This window comes from Lates calcarifer, linkage group LG16_LG22 (genome assembly GCF_001640805.2).
Source record: "Lates calcarifer isolate ASB-BC8 linkage group LG16_LG22, TLL_Latcal_v3, whole genome shotgun sequence".
In the NCBI taxonomy this organism is placed as follows: Eukaryota; Metazoa; Chordata; class Actinopteri; family Centropomidae; genus Lates; species Lates calcarifer.
Genome location: NC_066848.1, coordinates 6,936,719 through 6,962,006, shown reverse-complemented (window position 1 = coordinate 6,962,006; position 25,288 = coordinate 6,936,719). Strand labels below are relative to the sequence as shown.

The following is a 25,288-nucleotide window of genomic DNA, read 5'->3' as shown; positions in this document are numbered from 1 at the left end:
AGCCAAGCTAATGAGCCTGCTCCTGTAACATATATGTATTCTGTAGTTAGTTACAGCAGCTTTATTTCCCCTGATAGTGGGTTTAAGGGTGTGTGTGTGTGTATAGGAGCTATGTATAGGAGTTACTCCAGAAGAAGCTTAGTCTTCAGGTGGGACACCCAAGCTGGACAGGTCGTAGGGTACAGGCCTGACAAAGTGCACTCCACGTCTCCAGGTTGGGGGTTGAATGCATAGCTAATAACCTAATTCCATGGAGAAGACACTGTCATAGGCAAAAATGCCCTCCACAAAATGTGTGTAAAATACTCCCCCAGGAAATGACTGCCCCTTCATATATGCCTGCCTAGAACCAGCCCTGGTCATCACTTAATGCATAATATAAGACTTGTTGCCATCAAAACTGAAGACTGAATGTCTGAAAGCATTTGTATATTTACATTTAGGGCTTTTGTCAGGATCTTTTTATCTGGGGCCTCTCAGAATGAATGCAATATCACAATATTCCAGAGAGTATACAACACTCTCAAGCGGTAAAATAAAGAGGAACAGGTGGCTGTGTTGGTGCACGCTTTGTTTTATTGTGATTGACTCTGTGTGCGGCTGCCACAGACAGACAGGGGGAGGGAGACAGTGGGGTGGAAATAGACGAGAACAGCTGTGTCAGGAATGAAGAATGTAGTGTACTTAAAGGATTAGCATCAACTCCAGAGGTCTGCTTTCACTCACTGATAAGGGTAGAGAGAAGTCGATGTAGCGGCAAGTAAATTAAATTGTTTCAAGCTGCCTTATAACTCATTAATGGAAATGTATGAGATGTCATATTGGTCTGCTCGCTGGCAGGGGATCCAATTATCTGAAGGCTAAATGAACACCAATATTGTTCTTTTTATTTTTTTTAAATAATTTATATAAGAGTTCTGTCTTGAAAAATTCATCATCTATGCTGGGTAAAATCTTAGAACTGCAATTCTCTGATCCAGCCCTCTCACAGAGCACTTTTTTTCTCACGCCACGTTGAGACTAAGATGCCTTCATTCAGTTTTCTATCCTGTGTCATTACAGCAGCTTCACCACACAATGCGACAAAAACCATTCATGAGCATTAAATATGATGATCACGATAAGGTAATTGCTGTGTCTTTGGTGGAGAAAGTAAGACACAAATGTTTATTCTCCACTTATTTTCTAAGCAAGTTTTTTTCACTGTCCAGTCAATACAGTCATCTGTACACCTTTCTTTTTTGATCAGAGCTCAGTCAGCCAAGAAAATTGATGATATTTTCTGCATGATGTTTGTCATATTGTGGCTATATGGAAGCGTCATGCTGGGTGGTAACACACAATTTAAGTCAGTCTTGGATATAAAAGAAGTGATGAAAGTTGAGATTATTTCAGAAAAAAGTGCTAAAATGAAAAAATGAAAACATTTAAGGCTACAATTTTTCCCAGGGACACAGAGCTGTGTTGCTTGTAGCTCCCTGTGTGAACATTGTTACTGGTGCCCTGCTGGCTGACTGCTGTCTGCAAGCTATTTGTGGCTATTATGTGTCTATAAAAGGAAATCCACAGAGCGATACACACACCAACAGTGATACACTTTGAACTTCACAAGACGGGCAGAAAAGTGGGCATCTTGCTTTCCATCTCTGCCTTGAGCAAGATTTGAAATTTCGAGAAATATTTTCAGATGCCTGGACACATATAACACTTCTGGATGGAGAAGCATTTGAGGCAGAAATGGACAGTTTGAATAAGAGTGTGGAGAAGGTAGGAAGGTTTGGAAATTTATATGTTCTTTTGAAAACATATACCAGATGAAAAACTTCTTGCTGGGTATTGGTTGTGAGGCTGAAGTAATATCACTGCCCTTCCTTTATTTTTCATTGACCTTTACTTTTCACTGATGGGCTTTAAGTTCTGTTTTGAGATGAAGATTTCACCTCAAAGCTAATCCAGTTAAAGAATTTGGTTTTAATCCATCAACCCTATTAACTCCCTGTTTGTGCCCTCTACAACCTGCTGCCACCTTCCAGGCTTACACACATAAACACATAGACACAGTGCATGCAGCAACTTGATACTTATCCTGTTATTTCCTGTCACACTAGGATGAATAACAGTTAACAGAACTGCTTTCGGATGAATTTAAATGCACAGAAAGCTATGATAATTAATGTAAATGCATCTTATTAATGTTAACCATTTATGAAAATTTAGATAGGTCATTTAGACACCTTCATGATCCATTATACACACACCAACATCATTAAAACATACACACACACACACACACACACACACACACACACACACACATATGTATATATATAGACACACATTTAGTAAAACTGAGATGTTGAAGACAGTAACAGCCTTCAAAAAGCAATCATAAGCTTGATGCTATTGAAAATTACAGGCATTGACTGTGAGTGTGCATTTCCTGATGATTTTGTTCTTGTATATGAGACTTGCAATAATAACATTTGTTTATAATCTGGAGAGATAACCCAATGTACTCAGTAGCAGCTGGCAGTGGGCTATATTTGCCTGGCCTATCTACTTTGGAGGGAGGGGCTGTGTGTTTGTCTGTAATTAAACTCTTTACTTAGAGGCACACCCAACTGTTTATGCTTTTACTGTGGCTCAATGTGAACTACTCAGCTATAGATTTCAGCATCTGTGGAGCACAGCTTTAGAGCAGCAATTGTGCTCTCATTCTGCAGAGGAATAGCTCATGTACTTAATATGGCACTGAACTGAGGTTCGCCAGCGGCAAAGACAGATAAGAAAATAAGTGAATAATGAATATACAACTTTTGTAAATTAAACAGCACAGGAATAAAGCAGTTAAAATTTTATAATAATGGACCTATCACAATCTTTATCACAAGGAATAACATCCCTTGCATTCATTCAGTAGTATGTTTCCTTAAAGTATATTTGTCTTTCTGGTCGGTCACCGTTTATGAGTGTCCCTTTACAGACGCCCACAGAGGGTGGTCTGCTTCAGGAAGTGATTTAGTGCTGCTTGTGTTCGGTGTTTGGGACAGGTCTGACATACCACAAGAAATAACTGAGTGAGCGAAAGAACACTGTGAGGCAACAAGTAGCACAGTGAGCCAGTGGTGGTTGGAAATGTGATCTATGAGGACGGCATGACCTCGGCAACACTCAACGTAATTAAGCATTAAAGAGGGCTCCAGTGGGCAAGTAGGAAATGCTCTTCTTCAGCCTTCCACAGTATAAACTTACTCTGCTATGACTACAGAGAACATGCAAACAAGGAGGTTACATAAGAGCATAAAAACATAAACAAGTTGGGTAAGATGGCACGTGATTATTTTTAGCCCAGGCATTTGTTCTGTTTATTTATTTATAGCGGATTATAGACACACTGGTATCTTTAAGATGGATATCATGGCTCTCCTAAGTCTAAGTGAACTTTCACACAACTCAGAAAGTAGGTGTCATGTCACAGAAACACATGGGTGATATGGGTTTAAAGAAAGTGAGAAGTACTCACTCTCTTATCTGCTTCAAAAGTAGTAACACTACAATTTCAAAAATACTACTTTACATTTAAAGGCCCTGTGTTCACAATGTTAAATAAAAATACATTAAAAAAACTATTAACAGTAAAGCTAGGCAGAAAGGCTCATGTCAGTGTGAAATGATTATTATATTAAAATGAATACATTAATATTCTATCATGCATTGCTGATGATGCAATAATGTCTAAGCAGCCATTTAATTTAAGTATGAGTAAATGCAAACTATTGGCAAAAAATTATGTTATAATCCTGCAGAAAAGAAATATCTGGAGCTGCAGTTTTTTTTATTGTTTCAATGGAGACAACTTTACTCTGCTATTTATGACATTCAAGGCAAACAAAGGTGTTGTTCTGAATGTATTCTGAATGTATTTTTCTTTTTTGTAATTCTTATTCTGCTCCTGAACATGTGGGCATGTTGGTGTCAGAGGCTTTTCTTTGCTATCATTGACCTTCCTCCATGTGCTCTATAGACCCTGTATGTTCATGTTGATTACATCACATCACTCCGACGCTTTTATCCAAGTGACTAGCAAGTGAGGGACGATGCTCGACCTTCAGTGCAGCAGACCTTGTAAGAAGTAAGAACTAAGATTTACTTAGTGCCTACTCCAAGATCTCCTATTGCACTGAAGCTTGAAGGCTGTCGCTCAGTGGATTGCCCTCTGAACTGATTTAAAATGCCTGCCCTTTACACTACTGTATACATGTCAGTCAAATCTTGGCTTTTATCCTGCAAAGGGTGGGAAGCACAGACACCTTTACATTTTAAAATATAGAAATTGCATCAGAGTTGTGGGTGTGCAGGTTTTTCATCTTTTCTTTGATGTCGGACCTGGGAACCAGGGCCTCCCTAGAGTGGGTGTGCTTTTTTTCTTTAGTTCTCCAGCTCAATGGATAAGACATCAACATCATTTTACTTTTTATTATACATTTATAATTCATTTTCTGCCAGTTCTGTAGCTGCTACATTCAGTATATGTGAACATGTTGCTTAAATATGTCAGAAACAGACACACCCAAAAGTAAAATGCAATGTGTGCAACATCAGTTCTGAACCTTTCATTAACTCTGTGAATTTACCTTTATACTAGGTTTTATAACTACTCAGGTCCAGACATGAGAAACAAAGCAAAAATGGAAGTAGTGGCGTTAAACCTGCCACACTTTGAAGCTTCCAGCAGACATAATCTTCCTAACACATTTATAATATAATATAGTGTTTGTGAGTGGCCTACTTTTATATGGTGTTTGAAATCATGCACTGACCATTTCAGAGAGAGAACAATACACATAGCATACAGTCAGACTAAAAATCTGTCAGTAGAAATTAACATTCTGGTCTCTTTGAAAGGCTTATTCATGAAATTACTTATTAAATACACCCAACCAAGAGGACACACATCATAGAACATTGTATAAACCAATGTACCAATGTAAGTTGGCACATTTTTAATACAGAAGTTTTCCTCAAGTGCAGTCAAGTCGCTGTGCAAAAGTTTCAGCAAGAGCCACAATATATCAACCCAATAATTCTGAGAAATTCTGGGAAGACTTGTTATGTAAACACCTTGCCAATCATTTTGTTTTTGTTTTATTTTTATTTTTTTAAATCTTCTTCCCATATTTAACCTGCCACTTGTTATCATCAGTACTGGGCCGGCTGGCTGAACTTATGTCTGCAGTGAAATTGTAGAATGAAAGGTGAAACATAACCTAATATGCTAATTCTCTGACTGTGGCAACATCAACATGCAGAGATTGTGTGGTCTGTTTTGTAATAGAGTCTCAAGTATCTGCTACAATAACCTCCACTGATTGGTGAGGGAGATTTCAATGCCCTTACTCTCCGGTTTGCAGTTTTCTGATGACCTAACAACACTGTGGAGAGAAGGAGTGTGATTAGTAAGCAGCAAAACTACTTTTGATGAGTGTGTGCTTTGATTGCTGCAGTAGCAATAAATAGAAAACATTCCCACACACCCAGACTATAAAAATACTATTGAACCTGAATTGCGATGGGGACTGTGACGCCACCTTAACAAATTGAAGGCCTTGCAGTGCATTTATGGACAACATAAAACCAGATCGGCCACACCATTAAAACCTGTTACCAGTCTTGGAGTTATTCACACAGAGTTTTAGTTACTTAACTTAAGCACTTTTCATCAAATCTAACAGCACAGCAGCGGTAAAACATGCGAGGTGCCTGATGCAGACGAGAACGTGAGCTAATTTTTTTGCAACTCATTACTCCTGCTTGAGTCTGGGTGTTTCGAGCCTTTGAGCTGCAGGGTGCTAAATTGCCTTATGTGTGTGTGTGTGTGTGCATGTGATGATGGATCATTAGCGTAGGGGGTATAGTTACACAATCCTGTGTAGCAGGAAGAAATAATATATTCAGAACCTGAAATTCAGTGGTATTCAGCTGTTGAGCATTCAGAGTGTGACTGAAACTGGGGATTTATGGAGAGCTCAACATAATCCCTTTAACTAGTTTTTTAATAGAGAGGAAGGCCCATTGAGCTTAACTCATCATTTACTGTAAGTAAGTAATCTCTAAACACACTTGTCTTTGCAAGTGTTTGTGCTTGACAGGGAAATAAATATGGCATCATGACCAAGAACTTGTAACATGTGGGCAATTAGTTCTTCTTCTCTCTTTTACAGGTTTCAATAGGAGCGCCACCTAAGCCTTCTTTTTTCACATTTGTGCCAGTGGTGCACAAATTACCATTTAAAAGCATTATTACTGAGGAAGGGGAGAGATCTGGAGCAGGAAAACCAAATAAGGTACAGCAGCAGCACACCCTGAAGAGTGAATTGATATCACCACCAACTGTCTTTTATTAATTGTAACACGATTACTGTTTTTATAACAAGGCGTTTATCAAAATGCATGTGCTACCCATATACATGTTGTTATATCACAGTAGCTAATTTGCTTTTCTTTGCGTTACCATCTGGAAATCTGTGTGTGCGTGTGCTTGTAGTGTTATTTGACATCACTCACTGTTTGAAGTGGGTACACAGACCTTCTCACACTCATCAGCATTGAAAATGACTCCATTCTTCCTGCCTGACTCCTCACTGATCAAAACATCTGGCAGTTTATTACAAAAGTTGATGTAATTTAGTTCAGCCTAAAGCTTCGTGTTACAAAATGTTGAAGATTAGCAGTTGAAATGCATCTGGACTGTCCCTGTTTAAGAATGCTAATGGAATATGAATATGACAACTTTCTTCTTCTATTTGATGTGACAGCAATGCCTCTCTATTTCACACTCTCCATTTATTCTCAAAATGACATTTATCATTTTTATAAGACTTATGAGCCTTGACAATATCTGTACCACAAAGTACTTCTCTAAGATATCACTTTGAATAGTATTTATACCATTTAGACCACCTCCAACAGTAGAGGCAAAGTAACTTGCAAAATCTGCATGTGAGTGTGCAGAAAATTCTTGAGAAGGACTATGAACAACATAATGAATGTGAGATTCCTCTGAATTGTAACCTCTTTTGAACAGAAAGAGAAACCAAAACTGTTATGAGCAAGAAAATCTAATTGTGCAACTTTTAGGCCTTTTCAAATGACTCCAGTTTCTGGTGATTAATCATGTCAGTGGTTTGAAGATTAAAGGACACATCACAGCTATCAGAGAAGAATCGCTCTTACTCTTACCTGCAGGATTTTAGCAATTACATCCATGACTACCCTCTCAGTCAGTGGAACAGACAGCAGTGTGACTCATCCTCAGGGAGAAATAAGAACACATTCACAAGCTGCAATTTCAGAATGTGCATCTGTAAACATTAAAGAGGCTGTCAATACCAAATATGAAATATATTCTTATACTGTGTGTCCTCTTATATGGAATGAAAGGTTTTAACACTGTCTCTGGGATGAACGTCATTGATTGATATGATCTGACATCATCCAGTTATGTATCCCACGCGTCTGAATTCACACACCACACATCAATACATTGTGTTTTAAGATGTATATATCAGCAGCAAACATATTCCTGAGCAGCCTCAAGGATTGAATCAGATGTTCCCCAACTGTAATTATGCATGTAATTATCAGTCAGTGATACCAGATACTTAATCATCAGTCATGCTGATGTCCATATGATTTCTCAGCTCAGTGTATAAAACACACATTATTTCTACTGAATAGAAATAATGATATTTCTATTCAGTATATTTTTTTCATTTCGACAGACGCCTTTTATTTATTTTACATTAAGCCCAGCTCTGTGTAGAAGCTGCTCTAATGCACAAAACTATAAATGCTTTGATAGTTATTGAAAGCAACCACCCCTGAGGCTGACATGGACCCACAGTGGTGTAAATTGCTGAAGGGGTTAATGCCCTATTAGATTTTCATCCAGCATCAACATCACAGCAGACTCACAGCTCTGGGAGCCTCAGGATAGCTGACTGCTTCTGCTGCCTGAAGTCAGCTCACTGGCTGAGACTTCAAAGGTCCTCTCACTTGGGGGGTGGCATCATTAGTTTTCCTAACCTCCCCCCACTGTACCTCTACCTCTACCTAAAGGAGTGGCCATCTTTCATGTTATTAAGTGACAACACATGACCACACAACTGCAACACTCGGAGCAACTCTGTGTTTTAGCATACATAGGTGGTATTTTCTTTTCATACATGCATAATATTAGGTTATATTCTAGTGTACTTGAATCCACTCTCACTGTGCATGGCTTTGTGCTCAGTTCTTTCTGCCATGTATTCATCTGAACTCTATTTCCACTTCATTAGGTATTTGTATGTCTTTAACTCCATCTACATTTTTCTCTAATATTGTTGTTCCAGCAGTTGTTTTGAAGTTGGTTTCAAAAGCCATATTTAGTTTTGCTGCCTTATCGCTAGCAGTTGTGGAAGTAGTACTTAGATCCTGTTCTTAGGCCAAGTAAAAGCTGCAGTACCAGAATCTAAAAATACTAATTAAGTCCTGCAAAGTCCTGAAGTAAAAGCACAGAAGTATTAGTTGATTGGTACTCAGTATTAGGCATGATGATTCTTTTGAGAGGTTTAGATTATCAAGTCATCAGTAATTATATAATTACTGATGTGTTAACATACAGCCAAAATATCATGCAGTTTTTTTTCCATATGATGGAAAATGTCCAAATGGTACAAAAACTATCACAGATTGTCATAACCATACAGTCTATGGTCAGGACCCATCCAAAACACATCTATGTTTCTAAGCCTTATCTCAGACCTTTCAGTAAGACTGCACAGTAACCTGTAGCTCCTCTGATGTATTCATATGGACCTGAGTCGTGGCATACGTTAAATTTTTTGCTTTCTCACACACCTCCTTATTCTGCCCACGTTGTCAGGTAGGATCCTGTTAAATGTTTATCAGGAAAGCAAAACATTGGTTTGACAGTAATCCAAAACATAGTTAAGAGCTGTTTGCAGCTTAGAGTGAGTGACATCTCGTTGTATGTGCACATGGCAGATTTGTAATACTCCCCGTGGTGAGACAGCTTCTATATTGAGATGCCAATGGGCAGAATGTAACGGATTACCTTTGAGACAGTCGACAGCTCATTAATCTACTGCTGTGATTTGGAGCAGCCTGCACTTCTGAAAATGTCTCTTTCAAAAGAGAGAAAAATGCATGTGTGTCGCTTTGCAGTGTCAGAAATGTCACCTCAAGTCTTGATTATGAGTTTGTATTCTAAGTGGCCATCATGGATTTAAAATATGAGGTCCTTGCCTAATTGTTGTGTTTTAAATTAGAGGGTTTTCTGTTCCCCCCGGTCCATTGTAAACCATAGACTGTCTTCAAACAGACCAAATTAGATGAGGATAAAGCAGTTGAGCAAATTTCTTTCTGAAATACTAAATGGAGACATTTTGTTCAGTTGTCTGCCAGGAGAAGGTGCACTTAATTCAATATTAAAATAGAACCAGAATAAATTGTTTTATTATTGTGTGTTTTTATTTGTGAGTGTGACAAAATGTAAAAATACTGAATTTGGGGACTAAATTTATTAAAACTAAAGGTAAAACAAAGAAAGAGTAGGGGGTGGAACTCTGCAGGATTAGTATGGCATGTGTGCTGTGGAGGTGTTGTATGTACAGAAGCAAAAGATGACGATACAAACTGTATGTCTGCAGTTGGAAGAGACAGCAAAATCCTAACAGTCTGCTGACGGCCCCCTGTGTCGACCAATCACTGTGACATCACGCATCATGCATTTTAAATATTGTAAAGCAATTTTGCTATGCCAACATATTTAGATTTGGACATTGATTCCGGCCAGTTGTTAGGCTATCATCATACGGTATATGTAGTTTTTTTATACTGTGATTCTTTGCTTTTGATTTAAGTTCTAAATACAACTGCCCTTGACACATGCTATGATATAAAACTGCCATTTATGTTAAATGCAATCACAGGGATAAAATGTCATTCTGGAAGCGAGTCATTTGTTTGATTACAGCTTATCTACAGTAAGGCAAAATAGCAGCACTGAGAGAATTATTTAATTGATTTAGAAAACAGAAGTCTGTCATTATAATATGGGGTCACATGTATTTTTAGGATCATAATTACCATACATGTGGGAGCTCATGTCAGTAATGAGGTATGTCATAAGCAGTTACTCTTTTTAGCTCCATTTAAATGTCACATTATCCTAGAATATTCCTTCCTGAGTTCATGCAATAAATCAATAAACCTCCTATAGAATCCTATTTTAGTTCCTTTTTTTATAACAATAGTGTGAATTTCCATTTTCGTCAAATAACTAAATATTTTCATGCATACCAGAGACACCTTTTAAAATAAGGTTTGGTTCAAGTTTTGTGGTGGTTATTTGTCTGGGGGACTTTGTCAGTAAAGTCTGTTGGCAATTGTTCATTAAATACAGTGAAACTTTTGAGTACAATTAAGATATAAAGTAGCCTCAGTTGTAATTAAAAGCAAATGAGGTTAATTTATACTCCGCTTCAGAGGTGAATAACAGATGACAAATTATTTAAGATGTTCGCTGGTCAGTTGAAGACTTTTTCTTTTGTTTACCTGGACAGCTGTTTACACACAACAGTAATGTGTGTATCTCTGAACGCCGTTGGTTTTAGCACCTCTCTGGTTTTCAGCTTTAATCCCTTTGGTTGTACTGCTTTTTGAACATATAAAATGCTCGGGTTTTCTCTTGTATTTGATTTGTATTGTTAATGGATATGGGGGCAGGAGAAGCTATGGTTAAATTTACTGCTCAGAGACAATACAGCACAGCTGAAAGCCAGAGCAAGACTGCCCTCATGAGAGAAAGCACAATAAAGATATCCTCACAAAACCTCTCTGGGCCATGCCAAGAATGACTGTTTGACAAGCAAAGGTGGCAGCAGTGTTACAGACTTTTAGCAGTGCAGCAAATAGAAACCTTTTTGGGAGGACATTGTTTGACAAGGCAACTAACTTGTCCAAACTTTAACCAAGCAGTTTTGTTTGTCTAAACTTAACTTTAGGTTGGATGACATGCTGAGTGCAGCAAAATGCAATTCCTTTATATAGGATTTGAAAACATTGGCAGCTTCTACTCGTAACATAAAAAAGATACTGATATATCTATATATATATCTATATATATCTATATATAGATATATATATATATATATATTTGTAATATATACAAATAGAAAAATGTAGTTACTGCCAGTTTCGACTTAATGCTAAACACACTCTTTGGAGATAACATCTTGTTTATTTACAAGCCTCGGAGTTGTGTGCGTACACAGACCCCCCCCTGCACATGAGGTATGAATTGCCCCAGTGTTAGCAGGACATGTGTGTGTGCATGTGAATTATATGTGTGAGACATGTGGCGTGGTGAAACCAAGCACACCCCTGAGTTCAGAGAGACTCGCTGCAGTTCACACTGGGTTTTCTCAGGTTTCACTTGCTCAGTTCCTCCTAAACATTTGCTTCATTTTCTCCTGTCAGATTGTAGCTGTGTCCCATGAGAAGACAAGCAAGGAGACCATGTCGGACGGTGAGATTTTCAAAGCAGAGTTAGTCTTTATAAAAGACTCTGTGGGGGGAGGAGCAGGAAACGTGATTAAGCCGGAGACCGAACATCAAGTAAGTACAATCGGAGCACTCTCAATGTCATATGCTATATGACATTGAGATACTATAACAAAGTGCTTTGTCTCTGACATAATATAGATATGTGTGTGCATGGACGACTGTACATCTGTGTGTCTATGTAGGGTTTTTAATTTAAAATGTTAACTTATCAAATCAACATACATTGTAAAACACTGTCAAGAAATTAATTGAAAAAAGACATGGCTGTCAGAGATGGACGTTTATTGTTTTTCAAGTCTGACAGTTTAATTGGAATCATATACTAAGTAAATATGCAAATAATCCACCATGTTTCATAGGGTCTAGTTTATAATGAGTATATTTTAGTTGTACCTATGCAGAGTGATGGAGGCTTTATTAGAATGTTTTCTTCCTCTGCACAAATCAGACACAACAAAACCTTGTTACAAATTCTAATTTATCCAACATTTTTATCACTCTGGCTTTTAAGAATCTGAAGTGAAAGTTTTTAGTGAGTGTTGCCTGGGCAAAAAAATCACTGTTCAGTAGCCACTGAATGAAAACTTTTGTTTTTCAGCCTTCATTGGATCACATGAGCTTGTCTCACACCAAAGCCTCTCCTTCAGTCAGCGTTCAGTCTGAAAATACACCCAATCACGTAGCCACCAGGACGGACTCTATGGAAACAGCTGCTGATAAACACAGGGGCATTTCCCAGCGGCAGTGTCACGATACCTCTGGACGTGCTGAGGTTAGCTCGGGTTGCTTTGCAAATAGAGTGTGGGTGTCAGAAGACAGAACAAGCCCCACAAACTCCGCAGACCTGTTCCCCACCCTGGCTTCATCCAGAGAGTCCATCCTCTCAGAGGGCTTGGACATAGACAAGAGCTGGTCTGCCGTGCAGCTTTCCTCCGTGACCTCTCCTTTAAGCCTCAGCTGCACTGTCTCCCCCTGCTCGTCTGTCCGCTCTGGCATCTTCACTCCCGCTGTCACCCAGATAAAGAAGCACTTTCTCGCACCTGGCTCTAGTCTGGTTCACATCCCTCAAAGCTGTTTCTCATCCTGTGAGAGCCTGTCCTCCTCTGTCTGCCCCCAGTCCTCTCCTCCCCGGCACCGGCCACCTCTCACCCGACTCTCCCTCCTCACTGCCATCCTGAGAAAAGGCCGTCTTCCTGTTCTGTCCTCTGCTCTGCAGAGACCTTACACCCCCTGCTGGCCTGTTAACCCTGTGACCCTGTCCTTCTGTAATGCCTGCTCAGCAGCCTCCAGTGTGGCCTCCATTCCCCTGGAGTTCTCTTCTCGGTTCTCCTCGTCAGCGTCTATAGATAGTCAGAGCAACGTTCACAGGGAGACTAATAGATGTGTCACCGCTCCTCCACCTGTGCAGTCAAATGAGCTCAGCAGAACATGCCCTCAAACTCAAGTTAAAAGATGCTCAGAGCAAATTCGCTCAAGCAGTGTGCCTAGATGGGAGCAGCTTATTTCACCCACACCAGTGAAGAGCAACGCCCCACCCCAAGCTCCTCTGCCTCTGTTGTGCTCAAACTTCAAATCTCTTTCTCCAGCAGAGCGTGAAAAAATGTTAGACTGTAGAACTTCCAAAAACCTGCAACACACACACATCTCCTATTCTAAGGCCCCTGATCTGAACCCAGCAACACTCACATGTACCTCAAGGGTCACACAGATAATAACCTTAAGAAACTCATCTCCCTGTCCCCTAAACTTACTCATGAACAAGAGACCTCAGCGCCCCAGAAATGGAGTCACTCGCCAAATTCATCTCTCTCAAGGCTTCAATTGCTTTCTCAAAAACTGAGAACTCCACCTGTTTGCCCTCCTCAGCTTCAGCCTCTTCAATCACATGCTCCCGGTGTCACAATTTTCCCCACACGCACAAACACAGCATCACCTCTCCCTGCTTCACAAAACACAAAAGGAAGGTGTGAGTCAGAGAGGAGCTGCCCTGGCTCCCAAACTGCCACACCATCACAAAGCAAAGCCCACTGCCTGTCCCCTTCCCGCTACACACCCATCAGTTTCCCTGGATGGCCGTCGCCCACCAGCTCCCCCACGCCTACGCCCTCTCCTGCTCCACCAATCAGAGACCTCACCCCGTCTCCTTCTCTCTCCCTGCGCTCCACCACGCCCTCCCCAAGGCCAGGGAGTGGAATATCAGACTGCAGTGACAGGGAGGGTAAAAAAAGAAAGGTAGCCGCTGCTTTTGCCACATGCATGACTTGTTTAGACTGAGGATATTATTTAATATGTTCTCTGTGACATACTGTTCTCCCACTCTGTGTGGTTAAAAACAGATTCCACTCACTTGATAGAGGGATATCAAATGCTGCCCTCTGTTTTTAGATTTCTGTTAGTCTCTGCCATATCATTTATTCATGTTGTTAAAGGTCTTTGCTTTGCTGAGATTTCAAACATATTGTACATTGCTGGATTCTAATGACTGACACATCTGAAATTTCATATGTTGAAGCACCAGGGAGCCCACCAATGTAAAGTCGATGCAATGACTTTTTAAAAGCTTTGGTTTCTAGGCCAGACATACAGCTTGAAGTTAGGGAAATTATCCATGAGGAATCTAATTTATTTAGTAAAAGCAGGGACATATGAGATGAAGTCAGACACAGCTGTCTAGTTTTCTTGCCTGTCAGTGTGGAAAAGCTGCTTGTAACTAAACTTTTTGGTGATATTTACAGTCAGTCAAATGAGCCATCTGAACAGCAACAAGGCGATGTGGTTTCCAGCGCAGTGACAGCACACAAATGCTCGACTCGAGTGTGGTTGTTTTGCATGATTAGTAGCCTGCAGCAGTGTGAGGAAAAAGCATGCCTAAAGAAATGTAAAACACATATGATATTTTTTTTCCACGAGACATTCCACGAAGTCTCTCTTCAGAAAAAAGCAGAAATTTGACTTTTGAATTCATTTGTATTCATTGTGTGCTCTTCCCTCTCTATAAACTCTAGACACACAAGATTAAGCTGAGCTACAAATCACTCGCTGCCATTCCCACAAACACCCTCCTGTTGGATCAGCAAGTGAGTTCACTTATTTGACTCTAATCCCACTAATTCATCTTGAGCTGGACTGATGCAGGTACTGTAGTAAATGCTGCAATGAGGAGCATTACGTATAGAAAGGAAAATGGCAATAAAATTGTAAGCCATAAAGTATGCATCAAAAAATGGGTTTTTTTTTCAATAAAAAGACAAATCTTAAGTCTCCACTCACGGGGTTTTACAAAGAATTACATTTTTATTTATAATTGTAAAAACTTGGTTGGCACAACATGGCAGGAAACTAATTTCACAAGGATTTACAGGCTATAGACAATACAACTGAAAGTGCCAGCTTTTCAAACCTTATTAAAAATCAAATCAGGCTCAAAGAGACATGAAAATGCAGCACATTGCTGTGTTATTCACACTGCGGTATGATTCATTTAGAGCTGCTGAGAAAGGAGCAGTGTCTGTGAAGAATACAGAGTGGCTGAATATGAACTGTCTGGAGGAGATGTTGCAATATTGTCAAAGAATAGTGTGTAATCACCCAAGAAAAGCAGCAGTCATGGCAGGTAGCTCAATCCGTTCACTCTGCTTTGTACTCGCAGGCAATTGATGAGCAGGTAGAGAGAGAAGACAGTCCCTGTGACATACTGGACAGAGGTGTTACATTGGACAGAGGTGACACAGACACCCATGCTGAGGTATTACTCCACATATTGCTGCAGGTTGTCACAGCAAACTTCACTCCATAGACCAGTACCATCATTATTTTTGTGCTTTCTACAGATGTGCTCACCTGCTCAGCTCAGGCAACAGTCAGAGGAGCTTTATGCAGTCATTGATGAGATATTGGCAAATTCCATTCCAGCAGTGAGTTCAATCAATGACATAAATGTGTAAAATTAAATATTAACATGCATAAATATTTGCAATATTAAACATGAATTAATGGGTTTATGTTTGCATTTAACTGCAGCCCTCCAGGTCATCGACTACAAACGTTGGTGTGCAGGTAAAGTGTGTCTCTTCAACTGCATGCAACAAGTATAGCCAGCTAATGACCTTTAGATTCTTAAAGAACTAGTTTGACAGTTTGGGAAATACACTTATTCACTTAGAGTTAGGTAAGAAGAACCCTAACCACACTTGCGTCCGTATGAAGCTAGAGCAGGAAATTCAAACACCAAAGTGACTCAAGGAAGTTACCACGGTCAGCCAAGAAGTATTCCAGCACATAACACCAAGAAAATCTCCTGTTTTTTGAATGAATCAAAATTAATTGTCACAAAAATGCTGTCTGATGTAAAGAAAAAAAACACTGGATGTTGATCTTCCATTTAGTTTCAGTAGGTTCCTAAATCAAGAAGAGAAGCGATAAATCCATCATATAACTAGTTCTGATAGGAACCTGTCTGGTTGTTGAAATTCAAGGACAAATGAAAAACAAAATATGGCTAAAATAAGGAATAAAGTAAAACTAAGTTAGTTTAGAAAGTGGCTTAAAGCTGAAATACATAACTTTGCTCACAATGTAGATACTTCTATTCACAGAGCTGTTGCCTACAAATTATGTCCCCTCATTCTATTTTAGTGTATTATTTAGTTGCTTCAGTACATAACAAAAATATACAACAAAGATATTTGTTTGTCCAAGGATTGTAACAATGCACGAAAACAGTGTAAAACCTAATAAGTGAGACCGGATGTTCTGCCGTCCTTGTTGTAGTTTGAACATCTCTCACTAACAACATGCAGAAAGTTACAGCTACAATAAAATAATAACAAAAACTGTAAATCATTTAAGAAGGATATAACAGAAAATAGGAAATGCAAAACTGTGGTAACCTCCAGGCCACGGAAACAAGTCCTTTGTACTGTGTTTTACTGAAACACAAAGTGGAAGTGGGATAAAAGTGAATTCTGAATGTATAATCATCAGCACTAGAAATGAAAAGACATCTGTTCATTATTCATCAAAGGAGAAAGGCTTTCGAGGTTTCGGGAAAACAAGTGTCTGTTTGTGTGTGCGTGTGTGTGAATATGAGTAAGTGCACACTGTCAGTGATGGGAATTTAGATTCTTATCTGAGGTCAAGTTATGTTTTAAAATGTGTTACTAATGAGGAAAAGAGAGAGTAAATAAATAACAAAATGCTAATAACAACACATGAGAAAGAAATACTGCATAGTTAAGATATATTCAATGAGTCCATGTGTTATGTCCACCAAAGATTTCTTTTCACCTTCCTCCTTTTAGTCATTTTTGCAACTATCAGATATTTGAAATAATGATGAGTCATTTTCATTTTCCCACCAGATGAGGCTTGTGTTACTCTGTTTAGTTTCAGTTCTTTCTGTCTTTCTTTCTTTCTCACTTTCAGCGGAGCAACTCACCATTTTCAAAATCCTTGGGACGTGAAACCAAATATGTGAGTAGGAGCTGGTGGTTTTGTCTGTTGAATTAAAAACACATTTTTCTCAGGATTTAACCCCCACAGGACCAAGGTGACAATGCACTGACAACACATTTATTTTTATCAGTCACTTTCAGACAATATTAATCCCCAGTTCACAGGACAGTTCAGCCTGCATGAATAGAGCTTTGCTCTTTGGAGGATAAATGTTGCTAAAACAGTTACAGTTAGGCTGTATAACTTTTGTTAATGCCAACTTTTGTTTCTGGTCATGTTTAAAAAACCTTTCTGGATAGGTTAATTGAATAAGGGTACACTGGGACAAATGTCAGATGTTTATGCACATCTGGCATCACAAAACACTCCTTATAACAAACTACTGTTAATTTATAGTCTTGTATACTTTCTGTAATCATTTCAAATATATGTTTATCTCACTATTCACTCTCATTTATTTGGATTCCTCTACATTGTTTATTCAGGCATCGTTATGCAGCTTGCACCCATCTGCTGGTGTGGAAAGAAAGCTGATGGATCCTAGAAAGGTACACATTCATTATCATTTGATATTTAGGCACCTGCTACAACTTTTATAGTATCAATAATGTAAAGTCTCTTGGAAAGAAAGTTTTTGGAGTGAATTCCTCTAAGCTGTCTAACTTTGAATCCTTCTGTTCAGACAAAACCTGGAGTTATTCGTCCAATGACAGCCATTCCAAGACTGACAGTGGAGGATGAGGAAGAATTTCATCCAAACCCCTTCAAACAGTCTGTCATCAAGCAGACCTTAACTGACAACAAAAAGGTGGGCTGTTAGCATTATTTATATCACAGTGAATGACTCTTGGTCTGTTTATGTTGCCAAATCCTTGGAGCGATGCACAGTAGTTTTTATTTTACTTTAGGTGAACCCACAATACTAAAACCAATCTTTTTTTTTTTTTTTTTTTTTTTTTGGTATCATTCACACTCTTTGTGGGCTTAAATTGTGGCTGTTTAGGGAGAGTCAAATGTCATGAATTTGGTGACAGTTTCAACGGACAAAGTTTCAATTGTCTTAAAGAAATATATAATCCACTTCTTGGCTGTCCATTCATATGCCTGGTATATTCCAAACCAGACTGTTTCAAAAATATTATACATTTACAATAAATGCTAATTTATTGCAACACAACTGTTTCTTTAATTCCTCTTGAAAGAGAAGCGATATCCACCTCTATATTTACCACACTACAAAATGTGCTAATTTTAACAGGTGAAAAAAATTATAAAAAGCCTTATTCAATGGACTTCCTCAGAAACAACGAAAAAAGAAAATAAAATGAAATAGAAATCTGCTTGCTATAATGTAGCAGCTTTGATCTTAGGTTATCTGATGACTCCAAAAGTTGAAGAAGTTGAAATCTAGTAAAAGCTGCAGCATGAACCTAGAAGAATCACAGATAAAATATAGTTAGTTGCCACAACATAAAGTATAAAGTTTTTGTGCCTGGGCATTTATTATTCCTCCTAATGTTCTGTTCATATCTAGTGCTAAATTACCAGTTTGTTACTTTAGTGTATCAGAACTCCTCATCAGGTTGTTTGATGATGGAGAGTTGAAAGTTAGATTCAAACTCAAGATTTAACACCAAGTGCTGCATGTAAGACTACAGAATGAATAAATTGATTTTGAGAAATCAATGCAATATTCTAAAATCAATGTCCTCTGTCCCACTATCTTCTTTTTCTGTGGTGATGTTTATTTCTCCTGACAGCCACACATGTTGGCAAACAGAAATCAGACTCATATTTGAGGTAACAGTATAATGAGAAGGTTCCTTGCATTGTTAGTGAACAGAGGCTTCTGGGATGAAAAGGTTTGTTGTTGTGAGACAGAACAAATGCACTGATTTTCAAAGAAGCCACTTCATACTCACTGTGAAAATTACATCTCTTTGTACCTCTCTGGCTCCTTAACTGCTCACACTTTATATGTGTCATATATGTGTGTTGTTTGTGTGTGGTTTGCACCTAACATGCAATAAAGTAATCAGAATATCTTATTAAGGGTAAAATTAGTGATCCAAATGCAAGTATTAACACATTTTAATAAAATGTTATTGAACTAACTAACTTATTTCCTTGTAATTCTATATTTTGTATATATACTTTTAAATTTAATTTCCATATTCATATAATTTAGTACTAATCTTTCATTAAACATATAAATATGATGTTGGGAAAATGTGGACGGCCTCCATCTATCTACCTAATTGAAGTCACCTCTACTAGGATAAAAATCAATAGAATATTTAGATTAAAGACAAATTGACTCATGTTAAGTCTTGTTCCAGAGAGTCTCTGTAACAGCTCCACTGTTTAGGGGAAGCAGGTTTGGAGAGCTGTCAAGAGAGTAGATGAATGTGTGACAATTAATCAGTCAAACCTTTTGTCATAAACAGCAATGAGAGGTGGTAAAATGCTCATATTTAAACAGCAGAAAAAATATTTAGGATTTTGGTTTGGATTGCACAGATGAGAATCATATTTTTGCACCAGGTGATGCAATGTACCAAACACTGAATTAATGAGAACATCCTGCAGTTTCTGGTGCAAGAATGATATTTTCTAACTGTATTTTTTGTTATTTAACAAGTTTACACAGAGATAATTTTTCCTATAAATATTCTTGTGAACAATATAAACCTCTTACCATGCCAGATGGAATATGTGGCAATCATTAGTACCACCAGTTTTATGAAATAACATTCAAATTGTCACTGAAGCAGCTTGTGTAATACTGAGCAGTATGCAAAATTAACAGTCTAAACCTTTCATAGGTTCACATGTTGAATACACGACTCATTAAATGTCAAGGTCACCATGAAGATTGCCAGTGAAGAAAAAAATTTCCTGATACAAGGGGAACTGATGAGAGTGCAGACACTTAAACCTTAAGCATGCCAGTGAGTGTACACTTTTAACAATCTTCCACAGCAGAGAGGTTTTTAACACGTCAGTGCGTTTGACATGTTTGACAGCAAAAACACTGTTGTCCCCCTGAAAGGCAGCCATTTATCTCCCGAAAGACAAACAATAGCACCATTTCTGTTGCTTTGGACTTTGGTATCTTATTTTCAAGGATATCTTGGTGAATTATTTAGAGTTATAATTGGTTTGTTGTGACGTGGAACATAATAATATGCAGATGGGTTAGAGACCATGAGGAGTTGTAACATTTATATTCAGTATGCGATGCAGTCTGCTCCTCAGCACAGTCGACTGTGCGTGGGTTATCCTCCTTGGTTGTTATTTACTATCAGACCTTTGATTCATTGCAGACATTATTATGTAGTGAGGTAACCATTAATTGATTTCAGCTCATGTTAATTAAATTTAAGGGGATACATTTTTAATTTGCTGAGCCTGTTTTGTACTTACAAAATCTCAGAGGTTACAGAATCATTTACTGGTCTGTGCGATGCCAACAAGCATTTCTGACTAAAGTTTGAAAACATACATATGCATAATCCAGGTGCGGGATTAAATTTAATCTATTTCTATAATTAACTGATAATGATGGTGAGGGAGGGGTCGATCTTTAAATTGACAAAATATGTCAGTTTAAGAGTTATTATTGTTGACATCTCATCCAACTTCTTTGCCATAATTGTGGCTGGTTTTTGTGGCTATTTTTCTAGCTTTGGCACAGTCCTAATTCTTAGTCCTGCCTACAGAGCTCTGATTGGCTCCTTTGTTTTTTTCCAACTGTGCAAACATCCGTCAATCATTACAACACCAGAGACATTTAAATCAATGAAAGAACTGGGGACGTGGATGGCAACTCACCAATATTTCAACATATAACTTTAAATGTGTGATATACAGTTTTAAAGCATAGTTCACTTGTAAAAATTACATTCAAAATAGATTTATTTGCTGTCTTACATTAAATTTGGTATGGTAATACTGGATTTCTACCTCTTAGGATGATGTAGATGCTTCAAAAACTTCCTTTATTGCAGTCTTTTGAAGGTATACCTTTACATGCAGCACACAGTCTAATATCTGACTGAATGTTCTTATTCTTGTAAAGACCATCACAGCTAGTGAAAGTCAGTTATTTGAAATATCCCAGCAGCAAAATGAACTTATTTTACTTCTGGGTGGTTTTTTTTTTTCTTTTTCTATTTTTGTTTGTTCAATTCAAGCCTTTCAAACCTCATCAATATGTTTTAGTATCAGAATTTTAAAAAGGCAACAAATTTTCCACCAATTTGTTCATAAATGCAGCTTGATTTGTCTAGTAGAGCGCAAGGATCTCATTGCCCTCACACTGAATTGTAGGAATTAGAACTTAAAATACGCTCCCACTGCAGCACAGTGCATATCTTGCTGTCATACTGTATGTATGACAACATTACTGCTGTTGTGATAAAATTGAAATGTAAATGATTATGTAACTCTCTGTGTTAAATCAAGAGCAGAATCTTTAAGCCCTTAATTTTTTACTTTAGCTCATCACAGAGTTTAGAGGGCCGTTTATAGTAAGTAAAAAAAAAAAAAAAAGGTGCATCAGACAATTCATGCAGGCGAGAAGCCAATCAGTGTCAGCTTACGTTTAGAGTCGCAACCCTTTTAACAACTCATTGTCTGAGCAATCTACATAATCTGACAGCTCACACACGCGCTCTGCTGTTCCTTCAGACCTTTTGCCGTCACTGGTTATGTTGATTTCTCTTTCCACCACACTTGCCTCTTTAATTTTCTGATTTCTTCATTTTTAATTGTGCCACCTTCTCAGTTTGCTTCAGAGTGTACATTTCACGTCAATCTACACTGAGCATACTGACATTTGTTATGTTTGCAACAAACTGAATTTCATCGTTGACTCACACATACCAGTCCTTAACAATTTCCTGCCAGACTTTTATTTATGTTTATTCATCTCCATAGCTTGATCTCACTCTGTTTTCATGTATTATGTGCCATTTTTAACTTATTTGTTATGCTCACTAACAGCTGCATCGTAGGAATTTACAGATAAATTCTTAAAGGTACTCTGGACAAGAGATCACATAAATTTAAGTTTATGGTACTAAAACACCTTCATATGTTTTGTATGTGTTCAGACATGTAATAGGGTTAAACAGCCCAAGTAATGAGTAAAATTCATATTTTCAGCCTTGGTACAATTGGAAGAAATATAGAGCAGCTGATTGGAGTCACCATACAAACCAGAAAGAGAACTGTCAATTATAATCAAATACATGATGAATATTCATCCCAGTGCAAACCCCAAATGGCCTCAGGGATAAGTCATTTCAAGCAATTTCACTGTTGGCTTAAATCAATCTAAATGGAAACCAACTACTAGAAACTGCTAGATATTACAAAATTCTAACTGCTGCTATTGTTCATTTTCCACTAGCCTCTCTTTCTATAAAAACTTGAAAACCTTTGTGTCCTCTTGTATTTCAGGTGGAAAATATGAGTCCTAAGGAGGCAGGGAAAGATCTTTGCACAAGTTCAAAAGGTGTTCTGATGAGAGATGAGAGGAAACCTGACAGAAATAGTCCATTCTCACTATGTAACCTGCAGATTACAGAGCCTGAAGACCAGATCAGTCGCCATGCCAAAGATGCTTCTTTCAGTCCTACCAAGGGGCGGATGGAAGCTTTTGAGACTCACATTTAAAACATTAGCACAAAAGCATTAACACATTAGCACAATGTGTTAATGCTTTTGTTCAGTTTCACTGAACTATAATTTGCAAAGACACATTCAGTATTTAAGTCCACTGCACAACTACAGGGGAAATGACAAGTTAATGCACCTTATCTAAATTAGTGAATGACTGCATTATCATATGTACAGCTGTTACAGCAGTTGACAAAAAGGCCTTACAAGGACAATAAAAATACAGTTCAACTGACCGTTTGCTAACGATCTCCAAATGTCTCCTGCTGACCTGTTTCAAAATGAGAACCCTGTAAGATGGTCTGAAATGTGCACTTAATTGCTATAAATATACTGCGAGCCTTATGTTGAGAACTAGTCTTGTCTCTTGTCAGAAGGTAGAATGTGATCACATGGGATTGTGTATAAATACCATGCCACTTTCAGGACATTTTGTGTGTCATTTCTGCGAGTTCTGACATTTCCATGCATTCATTTAATGGCCTTCATTTTACGCACTTTTGGTTATGGTTAGGGGAGGGTTAAAGGTTGAGATATGTGGCGTGTAACAGCATGTGAAAAGATAAAAACACGCACTGATAACACACAAAATGACTGTGTGTTACTCTTAGGGGGGTGGAAAAACTCAGTCCATCACTGACAGAGGGAGACACAATATCCACTAAATATGAGGATGACAACGCACATTTCCAGACAGGCTCCCCTGCATAGTGATGCACTGGCTGTACACACAAAAAGTGACAAAAATCATTGCGCTGTGCGTGTAAATGTTGATTGGACATTTGTTTTTTGGGGAACAAGTTTAGCAAACAGTCAATTGGTGCTAAACTGTGATACCATTTTTCCTTTAAAAAAAGTAAAAGCTATATTGAATTATTAAAGAAAAATGTAAAAACTTACTGTATGGCCTTTTATATGTTGAATTCACAAATAATCAACATGGTAAGGGTAATCGTAGTTTCAAATTATGTAACTCATTCCCTACTCTAAAGAAAATACTATTTTAATATTACTAAATGATTTGAGGAGAAACTATAATGTAATGTATGTAATAAAGGACTTCCTTATCTTGCCCTGTGTTCTGAGTTTTACTCTATAACCTTCTGTTGCCATAGTACATCTCCATCTCAACAAAGGAAATTGCAGGCTAATGATAAGAACGTCTGGTTAGTAAAATATATGATTAATACAACTACAAAAAAAGGATGGCTATGCAGGTACTTTATTCATGGTTAGGACCTGTCAAAGAGAATATAGGAAGTGTTTTAAACTGAAGTGCAGGTGTGTTACAGGCAAATCATTTGATTTGGTCTCTTAAGATTTTCCTACACCTGATTAGAACTGCCACTCAACCTCAGAGTGGCCCTTGGAGAAACAGAAGTTAAAACAGTGCAGGTGATTGCTGCACTCATTGCATCTGCTACCTTCTGTGGACCTCACAGTGATACAGTTATTCAGCAGCAAATGTGTACCCAATAATCAAATCAAGAAGGTTGAAGCAGCTGTTTAAAAATATCTTGACCTTGAATTCAACAGCTAAGAGAACTATCATTTTCTTTTTTATAAAAACATTTAAAATGACACAAGTGTCCAGATCACAGCGTAGAATCTGCCATTTGCCAAAATGTAGACTTTCCAGGCATCATCACTGGGATGTTGGTGTCCATGGCAACAAATTGGTGCCAATCATATTTTACTCCCTTTACGGTGTTCTGCACCTCTGTGCCCTTGGAAACACGAGCACAATGAGCATCACATCAAAGCAGCAACTGATGACATTACGATCACAAAAATGGTATATGTTGGTGTCTAGAACATAATAAATCATATAAGTATATTGCTTATGCCAAAATAGATACATATTTTGTACGTAAGAGACAAGTAATGTATGAAATAAAAGTAAACATGTATGTAAACATATATGTAGGCATGCAAATGTTGATGTAGTATAAGAGGTTTGGCTATTAAATGATGAGACTGCACTTATGAGCATAAAACCACATGGTTCACAGTCACACAGAGTGTTATATATTCATTCATTCATTCATGTTGGGTATTCACACACAACTGCTATAAGTTTCCAATAATAAGTGACGTCTTTAGTTCACTGCTAGCTACTGATTGAAGTGCACATGTTTTTGCTAAGGTGTTGGAAAATGATTAGCTTAAAAGTTGAGCAATGCATGAACTTGAAATTTTTGGTGAAATTCAACAAAACAGCAGCTGAAATCTTTTCATACATTGTATGGGGAACACATGCATGTGTGTTTGAATGGTGCAAAAGATTTTGTGAAGGCAGAGAGGATGTCCAAGACGATGAATGTTTTGGGTGCCCATGAATATCAAAAACTAACTAAAAAATAACAAACTTCTGTTCAACATTCAACAAATTGAACAAATCATTCGAAATGCTCGACGACTCAGTATAAGAATGATAGCAGAAATGGTCTCCATTGATAAAGAGACAGTTCAGCAAATTTGGCATGAACATTTGAACATGACAAAAGTGTGTGCCCAG

At 38.0% G+C, this 25,288-nt stretch overlaps 1 protein-coding gene across 1 annotated transcript; it reads left to right on the top strand.

Annotated features, from left to right (window-relative positions):
* The first annotated feature begins 1,575 nt into the window (after window positions 1-1,575).
* On the top strand, window positions 1,576-23,842 carry mlip (muscular LMNA-interacting protein). The gene is given in 13 exon segments (XM_018689911.2): window positions 1,576-1,767; window positions 6,222-6,344; window positions 11,545-11,682; window positions 12,230-13,354; window positions 13,357-13,863; window positions 14,637-14,708; window positions 15,281-15,376; window positions 15,462-15,545; window positions 15,652-15,687; window positions 17,056-17,103; window positions 17,571-17,633; window positions 17,768-17,893; window positions 22,552-23,842. Coding segments are annotated over 13 exon segments (2,664 nt in total). The 5' UTR covers window positions 1,576-1,737; the 3' UTR covers window positions 22,768-23,842.
* The last annotated feature ends 1,446 nt before the right edge of the window (window positions 23,843-25,288 follow it).